General features: G+C 38.6%; 1 protein-coding gene and 1 long non-coding RNA gene across 4 annotated transcripts in view; one reads left to right on the forward strand and one right to left on the reverse strand.

The window, feature by feature from the left end:
• The window catches only part of LOC134678302 (WD repeat-containing protein 47), a 98350-nt gene that overhangs the window by 34580 nt on the left and 38511 nt on the right, over positions 1-25259 (forward strand). For 2 of the 3 annotated variants that reach the window (XM_063536796.1, XM_063536795.1), the window contains exon 5: positions 24752-24972. In XM_063536796.1, the coding sequence (XP_063392866.1) occupies positions 24752-24972 (221 nt within the window). Of the gene's footprint in view, positions 1-5444; positions 5813-6563; positions 6985-24751; positions 24973-25259 lie in introns of those variants that run through there. The other variant, XM_063536797.1, reaches the window with a different exon arrangement.
• LOC134678332 (uncharacterized) overlaps positions 1-25259 on the reverse strand; it is a 381674-nt gene that overhangs the window by 24922 nt on the left and 331493 nt on the right. The gene's annotated exons all lie outside the window — the stretch shown is intronic.

Raw genomic sequence — 25259 nt, forward strand, 5'->3', positions numbered from 1 at the left:
AAGAATTGGGAAAAATATTTCTACAGTAAATATGTTCCTATTTTCCCGCACTAGTGCGTAAAATAGCACTTTTCGTACGATGTTAAAAGTTTAAGACGAAACGGGAGCTGAGCTAAAAGTCAATTTTGAGATTTCAAGCTGAATATACCCGTCGCTCTGACGGGGCGTAACCGCGGCGTGAGAGACTGTATTTGTATGTGTAATGCACGCACACAGACGCGTGCGGTGCGCCCGTACGTACTCGCGCTGGCGCGCACCTCACTGATTGCAATTTGCATTGCCACTTTTTGTTACTGCTACTACTAAGTAGGGTAATTCGCCAGTAACTGGCCACTTTTAATAACTGGCCGCCCTAAACTAAAAATGAATCCTATTCACCTATAAACAGAATTCATTTTAGTATAAGGTTTCAATAACTTCAATAACTGGCCACTTTATACTAAAATTAATTCTATTTATAGGTGAATATAATTAATTTTTGGTTTGGGGTGGCCACTGACGAATTAAAAATGAATTCTATTCACCTCTATACAGAATTCATTTTAGTAGGTATAAGGTTTCAATAACTGGCCACCTTATACTAAAATGAATTCTATTTATAGGTGAATAGAATTCATTTTTGGTTTGGCGTGGCCAGTTACTAATAATGGCCTGTTACTGGCGAATTACCCTATTTATGTACTTAGTGGTTAATACTAGTATCAAGTAAGTATTTTTTTTTTCAATAATGCTCAGAAACGAAGTATAGACATGACAAATATAAATATTAACGTCTTTGTAAGGCAGGATTGGACATTCTATACAGTAAGAGTAAGTGTATGAAACAACCAATTCAGCTAGGACTAGGGAATGCAATCTAGATCTCGCAATTTCGAGATCTCGCTAGATCTCGCACGTATTTTCGAAATTTAACCTAGTTGACAGGAAATCTCGATATATGCAATCTCGGTCGAGATCTCGATTAATATTTTCGAGATCTCGAACAAGACTGAAAGTGAAATACTTTGTTTTAAGTAATATATGACCTTAGATTCATGTTGTTCAGGCAGTGCTATTATGTGTCCGGCTTTAGCTCTATTATTGTTACGCAGTTTCTATACTTCGTTTTTTTTAGCATTAGATATTAGGTAAACAATCTTGATGTGTCTTTTAATTAAAAAACACATTTTAAAAATAAGTTACGGCAAATACGTAACAATTATGAATCTAATACGATCATTTATATTCTCCTGCTTTCATAAGTAATAGTTTTTGATTTTTAAAAAGCTTTTTTCAATTAAAAGACATGCCTAAATCGCTTACCTTCTATCAAGTTCTTTCTAATGCTAAAAAAAAACGAACTATAAGTAAAGGTAAATAGTAGGGATGTACCGACTATCCGGCTTCATTTGTAGTCGGCGATTAGTCAGCGACTAGTCGGCAAAAATGGCCGATTAGTCGGCACTTTATAAATGACAGAAAAACAGGGCAAAAAGAAATATACAGCAAATATTTACCATAAGTTTTTCACCTATTTTACCCACATTCCTATTTAGGGTGCTTACGAAAACTTTTGTTTGAATTATTGACCGCTTGGTCGCTTTCTTGTCTGCTTGTCTGGTTGTCGTATGACATATAGCCTTAAGATTTTTTATTCAGTTCATTTTTCAGCGTTACTACATGTATATTTATAATATGACGAATAGAAAGGGGTAAAACGGTTGTTTTTAAGTGCATCTGAACCGAACTTAGACGAAACTAATGATCCGGCCGACTAGCCGACTAGTCGGCCGACTAATCGGCCATCCAAGCGCCGATTAGTCGGCTAGTCGGCTAGTCGGCCAAATCAATAGTCGGTACATCACTAGTAAATAGTGGGTTAACATCGATAGCATTTCATAGAAGTAAAGTAAAAATTAAAATTGATTTTATGTTAAATATTTAATATGTTGTTGTTATTTTCAAAATATAACATGAGGTACCTTAAATAAGTAGTATGTCGGCGGCATATCGAAAAATCGTAATCCTTGGCGTATCATGAAACGCCACCATTTCCTGATCTAATATTAACCCAGGCATATCACGATCTTCCTTATGAAAGAGACGGCAGATTCATCAGAGCAATGCATTCTTTGATATTAGCTCTAGCTCTAGCTTCATAGCGGGCGCATTGTAAAATAATTGATCGAGAAATCATATACATATTTTCAATGATTTTGTAAATGACTACAGTTATGACTACGGTTATTAGAAACCAATTATAGTATGTTTAATATTCTTTCTAATGGTATGCATCATCAATTGATCAGTAAAATAGAACCCGAGAAATAATGATCAGTTGAGGTCGGTCGCCCGCCATTTACGTGACGGAACAAAATTCATCATTACTTTGTTATATGTATAATATCATACATCAATAAAACTTATGTTTTTGGAAAGCTAATGAAATTTTTCGTATATTTTATAATAACATTAATTGCGATAAAGTTATAATTTATTGAGTTAGACGCATGTTTTGTCAGTACTTATGCCATCCATGCACGGTAAAAAATCATATATTTTAAATATTTTGTAAATGACTACAGTCATGACTATAAAACAATAATTGCACGTTTAATACTCTTTCAAACGACATCTCACACGAACCGATCGGTCCCATAGGACTAAAGACGTGAACAAATATCAATGCTGGCCGGCCGCCCACTTTTTCCTTCCTTTTTTTCGACACGTCCCCCCCCCCCTCCATAAAATAAAAACCGGTTTATTCATATTCTGGAGACCACGAGGAACACGTCCATACCAGTTTTAGGTATTTAGAAGAGATGTCGACGAAAATCGTGAAGGAGACGACTTTTGTTTAATTTGCGTATAGACTATAGGAATATCAGAATATCACACCTTGAGGTTTGCGCAAAATGGCTGGTGTTCGCTAGGCAGATCATGAAATGTCGACGTTTCATTATATTCCTAGGAATATCTCGATACGCCCGATTTTACGATGTCTATATCTATGGAATTCTTAGAGATTATTGATTAAAATAACACATTTTTAGTTACTTTGTCAAATTCGATCTCGTCGAGATATTAATCTCGATCCCGAAAATCTGACTGTCGAGATACTCGAGATCTCGAAACACCCAATCTCGATTCGGATTTTTCGTGCGAGATCTCGAATCGCCAATCTTGGTGCGAGATTGCATTCCCTAGCTAGGACCTTAAATTGCTCGACAATTACGGAGCGTGACTGTACCTAAAAAATTTGTAAACCCATAACCATGCAATAAAATATTTTTGATTTTGATTTCTAATTTGAAATATTAGAATCAAAAAGTTCAAAACAGATTGTACCTATGTAACTACAAAAATGTGTTCCCTCTCAACGCAAAACCCCTTGTGTCTTAGGAGGATCTAGATATTTTCACACAAGACGGTTTATCGATAACTTCTTACATCACTAGATTATCGACATTAAATGTCGACTATTGCCCATCACTTTTCTGGCTGTGTACGTATTTAGAAACTTGACTCCGCCCCTAAAATTAGTGCGATAGGGACAACTGCAGCTGAGGCGAAAAATACTGCGTAAAAATGACAAAAATCGAGGTTTCGTAGTCCTCTTTTTCCTCCTCCAAAACTTAACCAATCGTAACCAAATTTGGAAATCTAAATGATTATGAAATTATCTATGTCGGACCGTTTTGCTTTTTTGGCTAATTGATATCAGTTTTGAATACCACGCCTCTCATTGCGGCATAGTCAATTAGGCCATTTTGGCCATTTTTGAAGGGCTCTAGCGCCTTAAAAAACAAAAATATAAAAAAAAGCAAAACGGTCCGACACAGATATTGACAATATTAATCTGTGTTGAAAAAATCATTGCTCTAGCTTCAAAAACCACGGAGGAAAACGAGGACTACGTTTGTATGGAGAAATGACCACTCCTGTTGGCTCTTAAAGGACCATATGTACTGTAAAACGTTGTACGATACACATGCGAATAAGTAATTCGCAACTCGTGTCGATTTAAAACACTCCCTTCGGTCGTGTTTTAATTTATCGCCACTCGTTTCGAATTTCCTCTTTTTCGCACTTGTATCGTAAATAACTATTGTAGTGCGTAATCCTTTTCCATCGTATTTTCTCGTAAACGTTCGTATTTCTCATGCTAACTTAGTAACTACTTTTTGTACCGAGATTGAGTGAAATAGCAAGACATGTGCGTAAGTTACCGTGGAAGTACGATGGGAAATAATTATGCACTACATCTTTACTCAATTATCACTAAAAATTGCGAAAAATTTAAATTCAATATTAAGGGACATTTAGTCCTTTAATTAGTAATGGAAGCCGTAATCTTACGATCTAATAAAAACAAAGCGTTTCTAATAACAAGGGTAATGACCGTTCATTTAAACAAAACGCAATCAAAATTGTTACGATATCGCAACGATTATTCGACAGTTTTTATATAAACGAAAGTTATTTAGAACGAATCGACGGTCGTCACAATTGATTGTTCCGTGTCGATTTGGTTGGATATGAAAATTATTTCGGTAAATAAAAATGTCGTGAGGTAACTGGTCCAATCCCAATATCATGGCCTAATTTCCCCTTCTGATTTAGAATGTCTTAATGACTCGCTTTCGTAAAAAATAGTGTTTACGCCTTAATGTCATGGGAGCAGATAGCCAAACGGACGCCGGAATTCTTAAAGGCAACATAGGAAAAGGGCTAAGATAACCAGATGACACTTTATCTAACATAAACATCATTTCTAATACTCACTTTCTATCAATAAATGGTTTATTACATTATTACAAAGCGTTTTTCAGCTACTTTCTGTTGATTTTCACACGGGTCTTTTCAGGAAGGGTTAAGATATTTGGTTTGTTAACATTTGTTATGGTAGGAATACTGGGAATGATATGTATACGGCTGATTGATATAGGTATGTATATACATACGTGTGTTAGAAAAATCCCGAATAGTGATTCACTCCTTGCGGGAATAAGTAAGCACTGGAAGAATGACATAATTGAAGAACAACCTCCTTAAAAAACATTGTTGTTTTTAGGTCGAAAGTATGTCAACGTGTCTATTGCGATACCAAGAATCTTGATAAGTACCTATGGCATGGCTGATAATATTTTTGCATAACTGTTGAGATAAACTGGTTATAGAACGATCTTAGTATCAACCTACATTCTATGTAGAAGCCGCATACTAAGATAATGTTTACATTTATAAATAATCTTGTTAATACATATTTAAAATTGCACGAACGTAGGTTTTTCTCAGTTGTGAGTACATCGTTGCGACCTTGGCATGAACTTCCACCCACGTACTGCTTGTTTATTATTGATGGCTCTAAGTTGTGCTCTGGACCATTATTTACCTTGTCACTTACTTATTGTATATATGTAATTGTAGGACACGTCGATAATCGTACTTGCTCGCGCGCAGTGAGTCATCGTCGTTCGTATTGTGCGCACCAATGCCGTCCGTTCTGTCCAGTCGCCTCGCAGCATACTTGGAGGACGTACGTTAATACTTTGTTGTCTTTATACTTCGCGATCGTGTCAGTGAAGATGAGTGTTGTGAAGAAGGTAGCTGCCATGCGTCAGCTGGACTCTATGTTTGGAAACATGAACTTAGAAGGGCGGCGCTCGCCTTATGTCAGTTCGACCGTGGAGCACGACCCTCACTGTGATGTGCACGGGAGGCATGCCTGCAGCTCTCCTCATAGATCGTCTCTATACCTACACAGCAGCAGAGAATCCTCTCCTGGATACTATAGGGAGTCTGTGTCGCCGTCTAATGGGCTCATTATCAGGTAGGCAATAATATTTATGTTATGTTCTGACGCGCGCATCATAGCTTGTGCCCTGTCTATAAACAGTGCTGCCTTTATGTCGCGAGGAATGTTTCTTCTGTTTCATCTCGTCTTCTTAAGTGGCATTGCAAATTTATCTTGTAATTATGTTAATTATAGTCCTAGATTATGCAAGTCTTAGAAGTATTATAAAAATACCGTTCTTTGATACATTTAAAACAGCGAAAATTAACTGCTGCCCTAAAAAAATATGTATTATCGTTTAGTACAAAGTACTTACAAAATAAACCACCTATGTTTTCAATACATCAAAGCATCCATGTAATAAGTGTTTGTAGTATGGTTTTGATAGTTATATATTTAATTGTTATCCCATATATAGTCGCGCCAGTTGATAAGTTATTAAAATCGAATGCAACTGCTATCTTGGACAACGCTTTGTTCTTTCTACATACTTTACATTTAAATAACTCGGCCGACCTCCTAGGTAAGAGAGTTTATTTGTGTGATTATCACAAATATTTGTTCCTTGAGTTATATATCGTCATCATATATATCGTCGTCTAGTACCCACAACACAACACAAGCCTTATTGAGCTTACCGTGGGACTAGATTAAATTGTGTAAAATTGTCTTATAATATTATTTATTTATAACTTATTTAAAAAAAAGCAGGGCACAGGACTAAGGTGCTTAACGCTAATAGTGATCCGGTAATACAAGTTGTTAAACCACGCATGTTGTTAAACAGGCGACGAGATTCATTGGGCCTGGCGGGGTCGCCCGCTCGCGAGATGGATCATCCCTCTTCATTCCCGAGCATTCTGCGGCGCCCGCACAGCCCGTCCGTCACCCCTCCGCGCAGGGACACACCCAGTCCCACCCAAAGATACAACAACAAAAGGCACTCCATGGGATCATTTACAAACCTCGTCAGCCGCGCAAACGTGGTCAACTACAACAGAAGAGACTCCGTCTCAAGCAACGGCATCAGGGACATGAAACGAGATTACGTCGGCAGCAACTACTCCTTGTCCAGAAAGAGTTCCATCGATACAAAGAAATCCTCCACAGACTCGTTAGACAACTGGCACTTAAACTGGGACAGCGACAGGCACACTCCCATCTCCACGATAGCGGATGAAGATACATTCTCATTCGGACATAACAAGGTACGGATTGATATAAATGATCTCCCTTTTCAATCACGTTATATTTTGTATGAATGTAATGCCTATTAACATCGTCATCCTTTGGAAGGCCCAAAAGGTTATCAAATTTGGTCAGTATTGAGTACAACTCGAATTAAACTACAATGACGCTTTTGAGAAATTCACTGATGAATAAACAACATGAATTACCTCATCACCCCATTCGTCCAGTGAATAGGTAATTTATTTTGCGAGGAAAATGGACGAGTGTTCGTACAAATTGAGACTTATGGCTTATAATTTAACGTGAGCAAGTGCAATTACCGATGTATTCATAAAGAGATCAAGTTTATTATGTTTATTAGAATATGTTTCAATAGAATATCGAATTTCCAATTTTAATTAACTTCGTTTGTTCTAAGATGATTTCTAATGTTATGCGCTACTTCTTTTGAATGACACAGCATTTCGTCTTAGATGCTCTTAATGTTGTACTCATTATAGTAACACTGTAGTTACCGTGGGAAGTCGTGTCAAGGAGCGATCATAGAAGGTGTAAATATTTGCCTACAAAAAAGCAGTTATGTAGGAATAGTTCGTCGAAACCTGAGGTGTATACGGAACCGAAGTAATGAGGGTTCAATGGTTTTTTCGTTCCGTTAATCTTCATCGAGCGTGAAGTTGCATTGCGTCGGAAAGAGTATTCGTTCCTTCCTATTCAATTGCGTGTCACGATGCAGGCAACATGCACCGCTAACGCCGAATGCACTTAGTTCGTGCGTCTTTTTGCAAATTCCCTATAACAAGTGTTCTTAAGGAAAAACCGCAAATGACTTAAGCTTATATGTACGTTTTCATGGAAGTAGATATACTCAATGAAATATACACTGGACGCCGTTCAAAATTAACATTGTTACAAATAAACTGACTTTAAGGCGCTTTTGAACTAAAGGTCTCCATTAAAACGTAATCTAAAGCAAAGCGATTCGATGTCGAGGGCCTTTGATAAACTCAATATTTTAATTCCAATCTGTCAACAACAAAATGTCACCCAATCACGATCGTACGTCAATCAAAAGCTTCTCTGGTGACGAAGTATAAAAAATAAAATATAAAGACCTCGGGCACGAGGCAAATTTGGTTTATTGTCACCGAAAGTTAAGCTTATTTTATATTACATATATTCTGTTCTACCCGAAATACAACTTCAGAAAGGTACAATGCCAGTCTTTTATAAAAATTACAGGTAGTAATTTATTTATTGCACAGTTCATAAACTGAAAAAAAAACAGACTGTACAAAAATGTTGACAAGCGAGCGGTCTTTTCTTTCGTAGGGATGTAGGTATTCCAGACAACATTTAGGCAGCGAAAACGAGACAACACAACGTGTGAGTTGTCGTACGTAACCATAGCGCTAAGAACGCTTAGAACTGTTATAGCTTAGCGTACGCTGTCAATTGTATCTATGTTTTTTTAAAGTATGCTTTAATATTTGCCACCTATATGTACCTAGTATGACATTGCTTGTATGACATTTTTGGAAATTACTAATGACTTTTGTAACATGATTATTAAATAAATACCTATATAATGATAAGGAGACCAGAATCTACTACATATTAACCAGATATATTCCTGACCACTCCTGATTTTCCGAAACCATTAATTGCATCATACTGGGAGTCAAAATGGTGTAGCGCTTATGGTCGTCTATCCGTCGTTTCCATACTGAGCCGGACACCCTGTATAAAAACAATGGCGGAATGCTGATGCTGGCCAGCTTCGATGTTAATGTTCACCCATGACGTATCGTTACGCTCGCGTGAATGTGGTTGATTAACCTTACATTCTGTATCGTCTTACCATTCTATTATTAACATTGTTGTACACAAACTAATACCATGTATGTACCTACAAACAGGCCTGTATTTACTGACGTGTGTTCACTATAGTAGGTACTTTATACTGGGGACATTTAACTTCCAACGCTCTAAAAACATAATATGTGTCGATTAACTTCAAACTCGGGTATTCCATTGGACCCTCTCAGCAAATATCTACCCTATTACGTTTTCTTAATACCAAAATCGCATAATCTGACAGATGGATTTACCCGAGTTTGAAGTTAAGCGACTCATATATCACTAATGGTTTTTTTTTACAACTGTTTGGTTATATTGAATACAATTAGTTCTATACGAACTGTAGAAGTTGTTGTTATTACTTATAACAAGCACAGAACTTCCACTGAACAATTAAACAAAAACATCTATGCAAAGGACAATAGCAAAACTACGATGGACAAGAATAAGGAATAAGGGGAAAGAGAATAAGGAAGGACATTTCAGCCACTGATCATTCTATTTAGCCAATTTGTATGCTTTTCGTTACGCAATATTTAAGAAACCGGCCAAGTGCGAGTCGGACTGGCGCACGAAGGGTTCCGTACCATTAAGCAAAAAACGGTAAAAGAATCACGTTTGTTGTATGGGAGCCCAACTTCAATATTTATTTTATTCTGTTTTTAGTATTTGTTGTTATAGCGGCAACAGAAATACATAATCTGTGAAAATTTCAACTGCCTTAGCTATCACAATTCATGAGATACAGCCTGGTGACAGACAGACTGACAGCGATGACTTAGTAATAGGGTCCGTTTTTACCCTTTGGGTACGGAACCCTAAAAACTTCACCTCGCGACAAGAAGAACGTGGAGCATTACAATTTTACATATTCAAATATAATAAATTGAATCTGTTTAAACAGCACTCAGCTGGTAAAGGTCAAGTGGGCACTCAAATGGCCCGAGCGACAAGACTCAAGATCATCTCCTAATCTGTTTGGCGAAATGTTTCAATACTTTCAATGATTCATCTCTTTCCTGCGGCTGTGGACGTCGGACGTATCACGGTCATGGTGCATTCCACGAGTATGCAGTGCAGCTTACATACCTTTTTTTTTAAAGAGGGGAAAGGCTTTGCGCGTACCACCCGGCGCGGGGACGGGCCGGGATGGTTATGTGGGACTCCCTGTTGTGGGCTAATGAGACCCCAGGTTTACCCACTAAAACCCCTCTGTTGCCGCCTCGCTGCTATACGGCGAGGTCCCAGGAACGCCGAAGTACTCTTCCTAACGCTACCCATTGTTGCGAGGAATTTGACTTTTGGTCTAACAGTGTTAAATTTATAAGAATTATAAGCCAATCCGTGAAATAAACTAGCAAAACCAGCTTGACCCATAGATAAAATGAAGCTCCGTAAATTCAGCTTATACAAATCTCTGAAATACCTGGAAGCTCTGAATGTCAAGTTGGTTATGACAACTCTTACCAGAAACTCGTATTTTTTACTTTACTTTTTACTTACTTTACATAATAATATTGGATTTTAAGTTGTACTAGGTACTTTGAAGAAAAATAAAAAGCCTCACGTTGCTAAGATGCCTTGCGCCGCTCATCCGTTTGTATTACACTCTTGACAATTTCCATATCCCCTATCTATTAGTACTATTGTACAGTCAACCGTAAAAATATGGGTGCACATTTCATTTCAAAAAATATGTCCCATAGCTCTTATATCAGCGAAGTAAGAACTAAGGGACATATTTTTGAATAAGTCGGCTACATCCATATTTTTACAGTTGACTGTACTGTCTGTCTTAGTTATCGTCCGTTTGCAACGAGAACGATTCAGTAAACGTATCAAAAGTCTTTACGACATTAAATATACTCTGCATTATTCATTACCATTAAAAGCGGCAGTAAAAAGTTACCTACCGTAAATATACCTACCGTGGACAATCCGAGCGCCGAGAAACCGACTCCCATTGAAACGGAATCAATAGGCTAGTTGCTTTTAGGTAAATTACTGTTTTGTTTAATAGAAAAAGCAGGGGTTTATTATGTTCTACTTTATCAAAAGATGAGATGGTTTCATTATAAATTATATTGGCTTCTCTACCGCGTGTAATAAACGCGTCATGCTTAATCTTCTACTTTTTATTAGGGTTCCGTACCCAAAGGGAAAAAATTACTAAGACTACTGTCTGTCTGTCACCTGGCTGTATCTCATGAACCGTGATAGCTAGACAGTTAAGATTTTCACAGATGACGTATTTCTGTTGCCGCTATAACAACAAATATTAAAAAGTACGGAACCCTCGGTGGGCGAGTCCGACTCGCACTCGTCCGGTTTTTTCCGCGTATATCGAAAAAATCCGCGCAAGTATTATGTTTTCTAGGTCGCTTTACATGGCTCGGTCGGAGGCAGCGGCCGACCTATGCTTCCTTTAATGGGCACGACGCCGCGCACCCGTTACCGGTCGGTACTAAATCATGACAATATTTACATTTTCTCTCACGACAGTTTACGCCTTTAACACTTTATTCCGTATTTGCATAGCTACCGCTGTGTTGAAGATGTTTTCAGACTTTTTGCCTCCTTTATATACCTGTAAGCACTTAAATATGTGCTTTAATATTGTGATGTCTTCTACGGTTATACGGTGTCCCTCTAATTCCCAAGAGGAGAGAGGAGGCACTAGTTGGGTATTTAGGTATATCCATGATCTTATTGGAATATACAATCAATTCTACTTTCCGTGATATTCAAGTGTTTCATATATACTTACCTAATATATTTACCTGTTGTCTATTGTACCCCATAAACTTAGAAGTTGAGAAAATAAATATGGCGGCGGTGCACCGCGAGTATAAACGAACCTAGCTTGTGACGTCACAGGCAGCACGGCTGCACCAAAATGTATGGAAATATTAATATTAATAGAAAAATAAGTATTCAATTTACGATGTTAAAATGCGTTTAGCTATATAGTTGCAGTACATTTATTTCTCGTTACATTATAAGGAATTTAATAATATACTTACATATGGGCAAAAAGCCTCTGGCCTCGATTCGTCAAAAGGGAAGTAAACGTAGACCCACAAAAGTTCACCATATCCATTTTGGCCATTTGGCGTGTCATTGTTTTGATAACACCCACTGCTCACGCTTCGCCAAGAAGAGTATAGGTAACTACCTATGAGTCTTTGATGCGCTCACTAATCAATAACGATTTGTTGATTAAATAAAGCGAGCATGATGATTGTATAGTACTGTAGTGGTACTCTTCACATTTAAGTAAAGACCTTGACGACGCAATCAACTCAATAAAATTGCAATTTGCAATCACTCCTAGCGTCAGCAACGTTGGACAACATTCGGTGTGTTTTTTGATATAAGTATTTAGAATTGCCGATATTGGCTATAGTGTCGATGTCGATAGTGTCGTGTTTGAGTTTTATTTATACAAACCGCACAAAAAATCATGAATTATTCGCATCAAATTAGGCTACATTTTAGATTTCGCCCATAAAATCTTAATCCGTTTCAGCTTTTAGTTGAATGCATGTTCTATTTGCAGATATTTGCAAAAACACGAAACTAAATTGAAACGCTACGCGCTACTTTGATGTGGTATCCAGATGCCGCAATGCAACGGGTCCATATATCGTGAAGTAAAGTAAGCGAATAGTTATACCGTATGCAACAAATATTGGCCGCCACCGCAGCGTCCGCAGCTCAGTATCTTAAAAGAGCCCATCTTAAACGCGTGCAAGGCCGGTCTACTCATTCAATTCCCATTTATCCTGAAACTCGACTCCATAAAATTACAGTTTGGCCCGTTTGACTCTTTGATCAATCAGTTATTAAGTTCCAATTGATTGAAGACAAAGACAAATGTCCGACCGGCGAATGATTCACTTGTAATGTGGCGTCGGTCGGTATTGTAAATGTTTACCTATACACGTACTTCGTTTAGGGAATTTCGGCTAAAGTAAACCGGCATCACCGTGAGTCATTTAATGAAGTCATAGGCTGCACAGTCGCGTTTGCACAACACCGTGAGGTAATAATAATCTATTGTATTAATTACCTTATCGTCTGTTATTGTTTCTACGATCACTGTTTTTGCGCGACTATTAATTAATTTATCAGACGTTTAGTTTTTTCTGCTAGCAGTATTCTTTATCATAAGTCCGCGGCGACATGAAACGTTTATAGCCGTGATGTATAACACCAGGCATTTGTTGTGGTCAGTATTGTTGATGATAATGCCTAATTAGCATGCGCGTTTTCCACGCGTAGGCTGAAATTAAGATTATGATGAGTTCCACTGACATTAACTTGTTTATGATTACTGTGCGTATGATCTGTATATGGTACAACCTTGAGTTCCCTCGCTACAAATATGGCAACTAATTAAATATTTCAGTTTTCCATCGTTATTTCTAGGCGGCGTGTGGGAGTTGTGCGCAATATTCAGTTGATTTATCATATTGTTTTACGTCTCATCTTCATCAATAAGCAATTATAATGCGCAGTGTCGAGTTAATTGAATATTATGAAATATGTTTCTCACTTGTGGCGTGCTTCGCAAATAACTGTTCGGGCGTAAGAAATAAGCGAAAGTGGAATGCACGCGTAATGAGATAAACGTTATGTCTAAAACTGGCAATTCCAAGAAATTTAAACACAATGTCTTTTTATGGGGTGCATTGGTCCGAATAGTAAATCTTTATTCGTGATGGAAATCTTAATTCGTTACGTAAAATAATAAAAATGGACGATTTCGAATTCACTCCACTTGGAATAATTACATAAATATTCAGCAATATTGATCGATGCCTTATAAGATATATTCACGTATATTTTAAACGTATCTCGGCTGGGTTCTTACCTCCGATAGAAAGTGAAAAACAAACAACCCGCTTGCAAAAGCAACGTTCGCATTATTGTAATGATAGCAATAATTTGTTGGTACTAAGGTTGTATTTAATAGTCGGTAGTTGTAAACAGGAGAAGATATCTCGCTCACTCGCTAGAGACTTCTTATCTGAGCGTGTTCGACGCGTTGACCGCGCATGGGCTACCCCTTTCACTTATATTCGCATTCAACGGATCGAGCGGAACGCAAGCGCGCCTTTCTCTATGTTCTCATCTCTGTCTAACGCGTGGTGGATAGTGGTGCAGCACGGGTGGTGGGCCCGCGCTCGCGCAGCGCCGCTGCCCGTGACAGCAGTAGCGCTGTTCCCTCGGCTACATCCGCACGGAACCGACTGACTACGTCGCGCTCGGATGCGCCACGATCTAAAATGAAGTCCAAACCGTCACATTACGTTGACGCGCCGTTCAGACCTTGGCCCCCGCTTTCCCGCCAGGCGCAACCCAATTTTTACTTCAGGCCGCCGGATCCGATGGATTTGAGGAATTTCAAAACATCATCATCTAAAGGTTCTACGTATTCGGATTTCTCCGGGATGAGCGCGTACAGCAATAAGTCTCGGGACTATTATTTCTTATCTCCGAGCTACAGATCAGCCGGAGCACCCACACCGAGTCACTCGGATCTTTACAGTAGGGAGAGACCTCCGCGTCAGCTGCGACACCCCAACCCGGCGCCGGCGGCGGCCTGCCCGTGCAGCCGCTCGCGTTCGCTTGAAGACGTCCGCACAGAGGTCGTTACTGAGTGGGAAGATGACGATGAAAACGGCAATCGAATAGTTGCTCCTGCGACTAAATTTAATCGCGCGTCCTATACAAGTAACACCTCTTTCCAAAAGCAAGGATTCTTCAGTCGTCACTCCATGGAAAACTTAGTCGACAAGCCTCCTCAACTGCTGCCCCCCAAACGCATCTCCGCCTTCCATCAGGTAATTGAGCTAACTTTCTATCTTGGCTATGATGTCGTTGTAGTAGTTTATATCTCAACGACTACAGCGATGTGTCTTTTCATACAAGGGAATTTGCAGTGTGATAATTTAAAAGTTGTTTAACAGTAACTGTGTCGATTTAAAATGTATTTATGCGGACTTTCTAGGCTCGTATACATGATTATCATTACCTGATTGACGCTCAGCGAAATTTGTGTTTGTGACGCTATTGCGATTGATTTAGTAATAAAAGTATGTGTGTACATCCTATGGAGATGCATGTGTACAGTGTTGTGTTTACGGAACAGTGGCACAATGTTTGGTCGAGTGCTATGGGAATGGGAATCAAGAGCTGCGCCGGGCAGGCCCCGTTCAGCTCCGGTGAACCGAGACACTCCGTCCTGCGCGTAACGGATGCTCGATAGTTGTTTTTATATCAAATAATATACTAAGTACGTACTATACGTGATACCAACGCATTCTAATTTATCTATACTTGCATCACTATAATGTTTGTAGGTAAGTGTGAATTCAGGTTTTCGGGTAATTCGAACACTTTTTGTTCTAGGTGTTACCCAACGTTGCAATGCGAGTGTGGATTCTTTTGTGTCGTAATATCTCTGTTTAGATATGTTTTAATTATTATTGTGAGCGGAATCTTGATAGTGGATTGTATCGTGCACCTTTTTACGGTCGGTTTGTTCGGATGGATGGGATCGTGTGATTTATTCCGGGTACCTGGCTTGTTTTCACCCTCGCGTGTTTCTTGCTACGTGACTCGGTCGCAGGAAATCCTGTAATGTAATAGATTCAGAACGGCTATTTTATTATCGAGTTGTGATAGGAAATCTTCCTAATACCGCCCTGTATTGATCAGCCGGCCGACCGACATTATCACGAGAATCGGACGAGCAAATTAGAAAACTCTTACCCAATGCGACATCCGAAGCGAATTTACAAATTTGTTTTATAACACGAATTTGAATAATGCCTCGTCATCTTACATAAACCTCACGTAACTGCGCATTATTGGTTCCGTATTTGAGACTATTATTAATAATCAAATTCATCAACTAACAACTGCTAGTTTTCGCAATTTCACATGCAAATATAGTTGGTTACGCTATTAATTAATTAATTAATTATAAGCCTATACGGTGTCCCACTGCTGGGCAAAGGCCTCCCCCCTTGATTTCCATTCGTCTCGATTTTGGGCAATCTCCGGCCAGTCGTTAAGGTATGCGTCCAGGTCGTCCCGCCATCTCCGTCTGGGCCTACCACATCCTCGCCCGTCTTGCGGCACCCATACCGTGGTTATTTTGGCCCACCTCTGTGGGTGCATGCGGCAGACATGGCCGGCCCAGTCCCATTTCAGCTTGGCGGTCTTAGTTCCAACATCGGTAATGCGCGTTTTTGAGCGCAGCGTAGAGTTACGGATTCGGTCCATCCGTTTTACTCCTAGTATGCTGCGCTCCATAGCTCTCTGGCAAACCTTCAATTTGGTCTTTTGCGCCTCGGTGAGTGACCACGTTTGAGCACCGTAGGTTAGGACAGGCAGAATGCACATGTCGACGAGTTTCCGTTTTAGGGTCAGAGGAAGGTCGCCCTTCATCAGCTCCTTCATAGACCAATAGCTCCTCCACGCGTTTTGGATCCGTCTTTCGACTTCTTTATCCTGTCTATGGCTGAAGGAGACTAATTGGCCCAGATACGGGTACTCGTCGACATAATGTATTGTCTGCCCATCTACCTCGACCCCACGTTTTGTTACGCTTAATGAAGTTTTGTTACGGTTACGCTATAATGAAGACAATTTGTATGGCTTCGGTTTTATGATGAAAAGGATAAATTATACATGTGCACATAGTTTTTGTATGAGGGGGTCCGTTAGCAATGTAATTCAACGTGTAATTATGAAATTGTTATCTTTAAAGCGGTGATGTATTGAAGCGTGGCTTGTAAGCTACAACGAGGCAACAACCCTACAATACAACACATGCTTGGCAACTCGTTCCTATATTTCTAATATGTGTTATGAACGTTACTTAACCAAGAAAAAAACAACAAAACGATCACCTGTTATTTAAAGTTTTATGACGGCAATAATTACTTGTCACCTAACACAATCACGCCAGTCACCGCTTATGGGCAAACGTTAGTCATATCTTCTAATAACGCGGATGATGCGAACACAAATAACACTACACTTGTGAAAAGTGACCTAACATTGGTTGAGTCGTTATTTTAAAGAGAACTCACAAATCATTAAGTTACATAAAGGAAGTTAGAGTTTTTAAATTGAATTAAGACGGGGTGTTTAGTATCTTGACCTGTAATTTGGAATCAAAGGCCGTTTCCTTAATCGTTTCAGCTTTCAGCTTGGAATTCTATTCGCGTACCGTAGCGGACGGTTGGCATTTGAATTTACTGACTTGTGTAAAGTCGTTTTATTTTTTATATAAATAAAACGTGATCGAAGAAACTTTAGTTCGTGTTACAATCTAAATTAAATTATATTTATTTGCTCCTGAAACTGTTCAGGTACGTATTACATAAAGTACCTAACCGTCGGGATCTCAATTTGGAGAACCAAGGCAGGGAATCTAACAAAGAACGCAATTAAATCAAAGAACAAAACGACGTTAAATTTTTCTTTCTGTAGTTAATGAAATTAGGACATAGTCATTTGGTAAGACAGAAAATAAAGTCTTATTATGCGAGATTTATATTGAAGTGATACAGTTAAGTACTTCTAACAAAATTTACGTGTTTGGAACCCTAAAATAGGTTATTAGGAAACCTGCACTGGACATCGTCTTGTTGTTTTCGTCATGTTCATTTGGTTCTAAATTTGCATAATCCGAGCTTGCTCCATTCCAGGAGTTGTGGAAATGTAAGCTCTTTTTCACTTTTTTGGTTGTAGTTCAAAAACGGTACGTCCTGCGGAAAAATTGCTCTAATCATGATAAACATTGATATCTCAAGATCCGAAAGCTACCTTAATATAATTCGTAGTCAAAGATTGTAAAAAATTGCGGCCACTTTGAATTTCTTGTTTTTTTTGTATGATCGTGTTCAAATCCAAATTTTTTTTCACCAGTGTCTGATTCACAACAACCTTACTGGTAGTGACATTGTAATGGATGGTGGCTTTCTTCTACATCGAGTGGTTTTGTTAATCCAAGGTAAAATGTATCTTCCAAGGCTTCCAAAATTTATCCACACCTCCTGGGATGGATCAAACTCGGATTATACGCATTTAGGACCAAATGAAGATATTAAGATGATTTCCAGCTTGCTGGTAATTAATTTCTTAAAATGCTTTTTTGGATTTAATAACACTGGCCTAAATATATATTATACTGTTTATTACTATTAATAATTAAGACAGTAATATTGAGCATTACTTTAAAGAGTATTTGACTGTATTAAAATTAAATTATTTTACACTATCCAAGAAATAAAGCACCAGAAGATTAATAGATAAACGTAGACAGCAGTTTTTTTGAGACACAATTTATATTTAAAACCCGTTAAAACTATAAAGAGTAGATAATTTGATCGTGACGTCACATGCTAGTGTTTCATATTAATTCCATAGTAGCAAAATCGTTTTGACAGTTTAAAAAAAGAGACTGAATTGACTAGTAGTCAAATACCCTATTCTAAACATATATACCTAGATGTTCTATGACCACTTACATAAACCGAGTGGTATAAAGTAAAATGCGTGAGTTACACTTTCTAATGCGAGTCGCAAGTTGGCCGAAATTGCACTATTACCTAATGTCAGTCGACTGGTATTGGATTCATTGATATTGAAGTGGAAGCGTAGCGATTTGACAAAGAAGTTTAAGCGCCAGGGCCACAATGGGTTCCTTACAAGAAAACAATGTGTAAAGTTTAAAAAGCATTCACAAACCAAAAAACTTAATTGAAAAATACTGGTGATTTATATAACACTAATCAGTCCGTCTAAACAGAACCGCAAATCCTCTTAAAATCACATCTCACATCTGAGATTCTGTCTTTGGGGTGTCGTTCGTTCTGTAAACCTTCAGCCTCCGCTACATGGGTTGTCAACGCTCAATCGACGGTTAGCCTTAAATATATCGCCAGCAGCTTTTTAGATAGATAACCGAAAATTTTCCAACCAATATTAACCACTACGATTAGAGACGGTATAGTCATAGCGTAACGAGCCCTTGAAACTCGTGTTTTGGTGGTTAACTGGGACGATTACTGTTTCGATTTTAAAAACGTCACATCACATAACACTCGGTGGTCATCGACGTGACCGGTAGACAAGGTGTGATATTTGACAATGACACAGGAAGGTTCAGTGCCTTGAGACAACAGTGTACATAGTACACTTTAACTGTCAACTGTTTTCTAAAATTTGATTCCATTCACTGAGGGTAAAGTCGTTAGAGAGTGTAAAGAGTCGTCTGAAGACTAAATACGCCAGACGCAGACGCCAGTCTTGAATATATTTATTTACCTACATAATGATTCAGCCTATATACGAGTACGTCCCACTGCTGGGTACAGGCCTCCTCTCATGCGCGAGAGGGCTATAGTCCCCACGCTAGCCCAAGGCGGATTGGGGACTTCACATACACCTTTGAATTTCTTCGCAGATGTATGCAGGTTTCCTTACGATGTTTTCCTTCACCGATTTCGTACATAAGTACCGAAAAAGTCATTGGTATGAGCCAGGATTAGGAACCGGGGATTAAAAGTCGGACGTCATATCCACTCGGCTACCACCGCTTTTGGTGCTCGTATTTATTTATAGATATTTAATATTTACGGACTCCTAAATTTGTTCCGTATTACGTCACGTGACTTATCCGATTCCGTAGCACTCTTTTACTGGCCGGTGTTGAATCGCGTATCGCGTGGACACTTGTAAACAACTTTCTTGCCCAAATCAATTCAAACTCGAATCGAAACTGTTACAAGCGATGTGCCGATTATGATTTCGAACAGATTATAAATGCGGTTAGTTAATTTGGATCGCGAATAACCTGATTGAGGAATGTGAATATATGGAAGACGAGTATTGCTGATTACTATGAGCTGATTATATGCTTACATAATTCACATCCACTTATTTGGCAACCGCATTCTACTGTTAGCATAAAAATTGCAGAGCGAACAAAGTATTCATTAATATCTCCACGCGTTTTTGCTCTCTTAGAAATAAATTCGGGCTGGTTAGTGAATTGATATGCATGCTATGATTTAATAGAAAGTGGGAAATGTGTAAACAAACGGATTTACCCTTATTTCTCCTCAATTACGCACTTAAAAAGCTTGTATTTACATACAATTTTAGTTAACCATCGGTAACTTCCACTATAATGCACATCCCAAGAAAAAAAATCTACACCAAATATTAAAGCATAGCGATACTTTTCTGGTAGAGCATGTTATTTTAAAGTAAATAAAAAAAATATATAAAATTCGGTAGACAAAAATGGAGACAAAAGATTGGAGAACCGATAGCCGTTTGCCTTATAATTCTGTGTAGGTAGTGCAAAAGTAGGAGATACGATTCAAAACTTGTCAAAAATCGATGAAGACCCCGGGTAGCCCCTTAACGCCGATCACCTCAATCGAGTCGGTAATCGATGCATTTCTAGTTAGAAACCCGTTCTCATTGGTGTCATATGTACAAGCTTTTTCTTCGGCAATCATAAATATTGTTATTGTTGCTTATTGTAGTGAGTGAGTTCACACGTTTTATGTTAATGCAATTTTGTAGCATTGTTGACGGTAATGTTTTTAACGGATTCCATTATCATTTATCATTGACCTTTATGTTATGAGGTAGTATTATTATTTTTCGTAATTGTTAATTTCCTGATTGTATCAACTGGATATGTAACTCATACATAAACGTTAACTAGAGTTAGACCAAGAAACACAGTGCAAGTGTTATTTATACGTAATAATTTCATAGAAGTGTGACGTTTAAAATGACACTTGCACTGCGTGGGCTATCAACATCGTTGCAAACTTCTCTTGGTCGAACTTTATTACATATTTTGTACGGTAAAGACGATATACTGATACAAAAAAAAAGTTGTAAATATTGTAATATAAAAAGTTTATTTTCAAGTTGTTTTGATGTTACCCGTTTGTTGCATTGCAATCTAATCTGCGCAAGACATCATAAAGATTAACTGGAAGAGACCCCTCTTAGGGATAAGTTCGCCTTTAAGTAGATACTATATTTATGCTCTATCTGATGTACCTGTATTCCTCTCTTCATAAAGTGTTAAGGGGCCCACTGATTACCAGTACGCCGGACGATATCGGCCTGTCAGTTGTTCAGAGCTGTCAAATTTTTGTTCTAACTGACAGGCCGATACCGTCCGGCGGCCTGTTAGTCAGTGGCACAGACAAAACATCCTCCAGACCAGACTGAGCATAGTTGCGCTACCCTCTGCCACGCATACGGTAATTTTACTCCATGTTCGAGTCGGAAGTGTCTTTGTGTGACGTCCGTCTCTGAACGGACCAATCACGGCACGGGACTTCGCTCACCTCGTCCCGCGCACCCCCGCGTTTTTGACATCATCGGTTGCATGAAATAATTGCTCTAAACCCTGTCTAGATCGAGGATTCCTAGTCTGTGGTCAGTGTCAGTGGTCGGCTTTACTTACTTACTTAAAGTTATGTTGTATTGTACGGACTATTACGAACCAAGCATACGAACGTTTGCTTGACTTAAATGACAGTTCCGTCTTACATCAGTTAAGTTAGCGTCCCCATAGTGCATTATTAGTGTACGTTGTGTAATTTCAAGTAGCTATCTCTTCCGTAAGATCTGTAAAAAGTTGGTAGTTTATAAAATGAAAAACAAATATTGTTTGAAATTGATATTTCAGCATAGGTACTTGAGCAAGAAAAAAATAGCGCCTTATTTCGTAGAATACCAACGTTATTAAAAATGTATAGAACTCTGTGTCTAACCGTTCCGCTCGCCTGATGCTAGTTTTTAGGGTTCCGTACCCAAAGGGTAAAACGGGACCCTATTACTAAGACTTCGCTGTCCGTCCGTCCGTCCGTCCGTCCGTCCGTCCGTCCGTCCGTCCGTCCGTCCGTCCGTCCGTCTGTCACCAGGCTGTATCTCACGAACCGTGATAGCTAGACAGTTGAAATTTTCACAGATGATGTATTTCTGTTGCCGCTATAACAACAAATACTAAAAACAGAATAAAATAAAAATTTAAATGGGGCTCCCATACAACAAACGTGATTTTTGACCAAAGTTAAGCAACGTCGGGAGTGGTTTGGAGTTTGGAGTTTTTTAATTATGGTACGGAACCCTTCGTGCGCGAGTCCGACTCGCACTTGCCCGGTTTTTTTCTTGAATAAGTACTCGTTTAGTTATGGGTTGCAAAACTCAAAAATTTAACAATATTTATTTGTGTATTAGTAGAACAGTTCCAACATTAAGTGATTCGTCAATCTATGCGTCCAAAGATGAAATGGCCGTTTTTGTTTTGAGTTCCTTAATCGACGAAACTAGCAGCATAAAAACTAGTTTGATGTATTCAACAGGTACACAATGCAGTACGTAGAGCGGCCCCCTTTTTTCAATATCTTTCGTTAAATTTAAATTAACACGATTATTTAGCTGTGGCACGTTGATGGGCTCTTAATTGGAAACTTCTCTATCGACTCGCTCGTGCATTGTCCATTACGTAACGCGACGATCAGCTGTTGAATTTCGAGACTGTTCTGAGGTGCCAGACTGTTTCCATCGTTTTTTACCAAACATTTATGACTGATTCGTGATGTCATAACGCTGGAAATGGTACTAAGTATCATCGTTATAGCACCTATTAGTTATGTCACGCTTTATAATTTAGGTTTAACTGTTATCGTTTGTTTAACAAATACTTGGAGTCCCTCAATTAAATAGGCCAACCAAATTAGATTTTTTCTCAATCATTATTTTTTTTAAATCGATCTAAATTAATTTTTCAGTTCTTCTAAATAACCAGCACAGAATACTAATGTATTGTTAATGATATGATATATCGTAGATGTTTCACGGAGTCTAATTTTTTTTTGCTACACTTTCATTCGTTGTTTTCTCAGTCCATCACTGGACCCTCCATTGACGTGGAAAATATACAGGGCTATCAATTCGCTGAATCGAACACCCTGTCTGTTTTATATCTTCTTTTTAAGTCTGTTTAGTTACGTTTTTGTCTCCGTATCAGACTAAGTTGTATATGTTTTGTATTTTCAACATTATATGAACTAAATTTACAACTTAATTAGCGAATTATTAGTCAAGCCAGTTTCAAACCATGCCTAATCTTTCAATGATTCCAAAACAAATGCTGCCCGATGAAAATTTACATTGCAAATTACGAATACAAATCGGATTTGCATTTTTTCTCCCCTTTACGAGTAGCTAGGTCGGATATCGAACGAAACAGCGGACAAGGCAACTGATAATGATTTTTAGTATCACTTGTGAACGTGCTCAAGTAGAATGTTTCATTTTCGAGTTTATAGAAAATATACCAGCTTTTACCTTGCGTTGTTGAAAAGAGAACCTAAGGTTTTAAAAGGGTCAGATACACGATACGAGTTGAACACTAAATATTAATATAATTATAATAACTCAACGGAAGCTTGTTTTTTACCCGACTACGGAATCAGAAGATTATAGGAGGTGTTATATTCCTCTGATCCTCTTCTTCTGATTCCGTGGTAGGGTAAAAAGGTGTTAAGATTTAGCAGTCTGCCGAACTCGAATCTCTTAGCAGATTATTGTTGAGATGTCAATAGATTGATGGCCCGTGTGACTATTTCTTATCAACAGTTACAGTACAGGGTTTCAAGCGTTTTACTCGTCATCTACCGCATACCATGTGGTACCCATACAATTATACTTAGATTCATACAGGTTTCCGAGATATGACCGAAAAGTTTTAATAAATCAATATGTCCTTTGATAACAATTCACTATAAGTATAGGTATTGGTTCTTCGTTTCTATGACGAGCTGTAATTTCGTTTTGATAGATTGCCCTGAAAATAGGAAAATGTTGTTGGTCGTTCGGAAAAATTCACTGCGGACCACACAAGAGAAGTCTCGTTGCCCGTCTATATCTACTATTACTTTCACAAACTCGTAACATCTTTGCGCTTTGTCAAATATGAGCTTTATTTATTACACGCTAGCGTGTGATGTTCGTTTAAATGGCCAAGTAAATAAATAAATAAATAAATATTTTAGGACATTCTTACACAGATTGACTAAGTCCCACAGTAAGCTCAAGAAGGCTTGTGTTGTGGGTACTCAGACAACGATATATATAATATACAAATACATACTTAAATACATAGAAAACACCCATGACTCAGGAACAAATATCTGAATCATCATACAAATAAATGCCCTTACTGGGATTCGAACCCAGGACCATCGGCTTCGCAGGCAGGGTAAGTAAAAATTAAGGTTAGAAAAGGAACAGTTGATTTCATGTCGGGTCATCCGTCATTAGTTTGTGTACTTTCTATAGGATCCCTTATAATAGATAGAGGGTTCAGAATTGTATGGTTCCGACAACTTTTGTCAAAGGCTTTTCATCTATAGGTAGGTACCTACAATAGCATACTAAAGCGATACCTGAAAGGCACGCGTACAAATTGGTCATTGTCTAAGTTTTGCCTGGCCACCTCTACTCCATGCTAAGGATATTTGCGTTAGTTTAATAGGCATAGCAAGTAACTGACCAATGAACTCTACCAATTGTAGAAAGTGAATTGTTGGTGTACCGCTTAACTCAGCCGGCTGGTATAAAGTTATTATGGTCAACTACAGACTGGTTGAAGGCTTGTCTACTTAACTTGGCTGATTTGTATTATGTAAAGCAAGTAAAAACGTATTGTATGATCTTTTTAGTCCCATAAATCAGCTTCTTTCTGCAGGAAAATCACCGTGCAGACGCTAGTGTAGGGTCTCTCTAATATTGTTTGTGATCTTTCTCAATTTACATTTCTCATAGTTCCTGTCCAATGACCCACTGCTTTCTTTACAGGCACAAAATCGAAATGGCAGCCACGGTCTACCCATGTCGGCGGGTAACATGGTCGGTGCCGAGGTGAACGGCTCCCGGCCTACATTCAAGCCGGTGACAGTGCTCGAAGACCTGCAGGCAGTGCGGTGCGCCGAGTTCCATCCCAACGGGAAACTGTACGCCGTCGGCTCCAACACCAAAACTCTCAGGATATGCACCTACCCGAAGATAGATGATGTCAAGTAAGTAATGATTACGTATTAAGGGTATCACCACATCTTTCAACACGGAATCGCATGTCGACGCGTAATATAGCAATGTCATAATCATAAAGCTCATTTAAGCCCACGCGATGCAACTTGAGCGGCAACGAAGGTTCGATCACATCCATTACATATACCGTATAAATAGCAGCATTTCATGATATACCTAGGGATATCTCGATATGCCCGATTTTACGATCTGCCGCCGACATACCAATGTCGTAAACCAATAAATAAAAGTGAAATGTGGCTGTCATAAAACGATT

This window comes from Cydia fagiglandana, chromosome Z (assembly GCF_963556715.1).
Source record: "Cydia fagiglandana chromosome Z, ilCydFagi1.1, whole genome shotgun sequence".
Classification (NCBI taxonomy): Eukaryota; Metazoa; Arthropoda; class Insecta; order Lepidoptera; family Tortricidae; genus Cydia; species Cydia fagiglandana.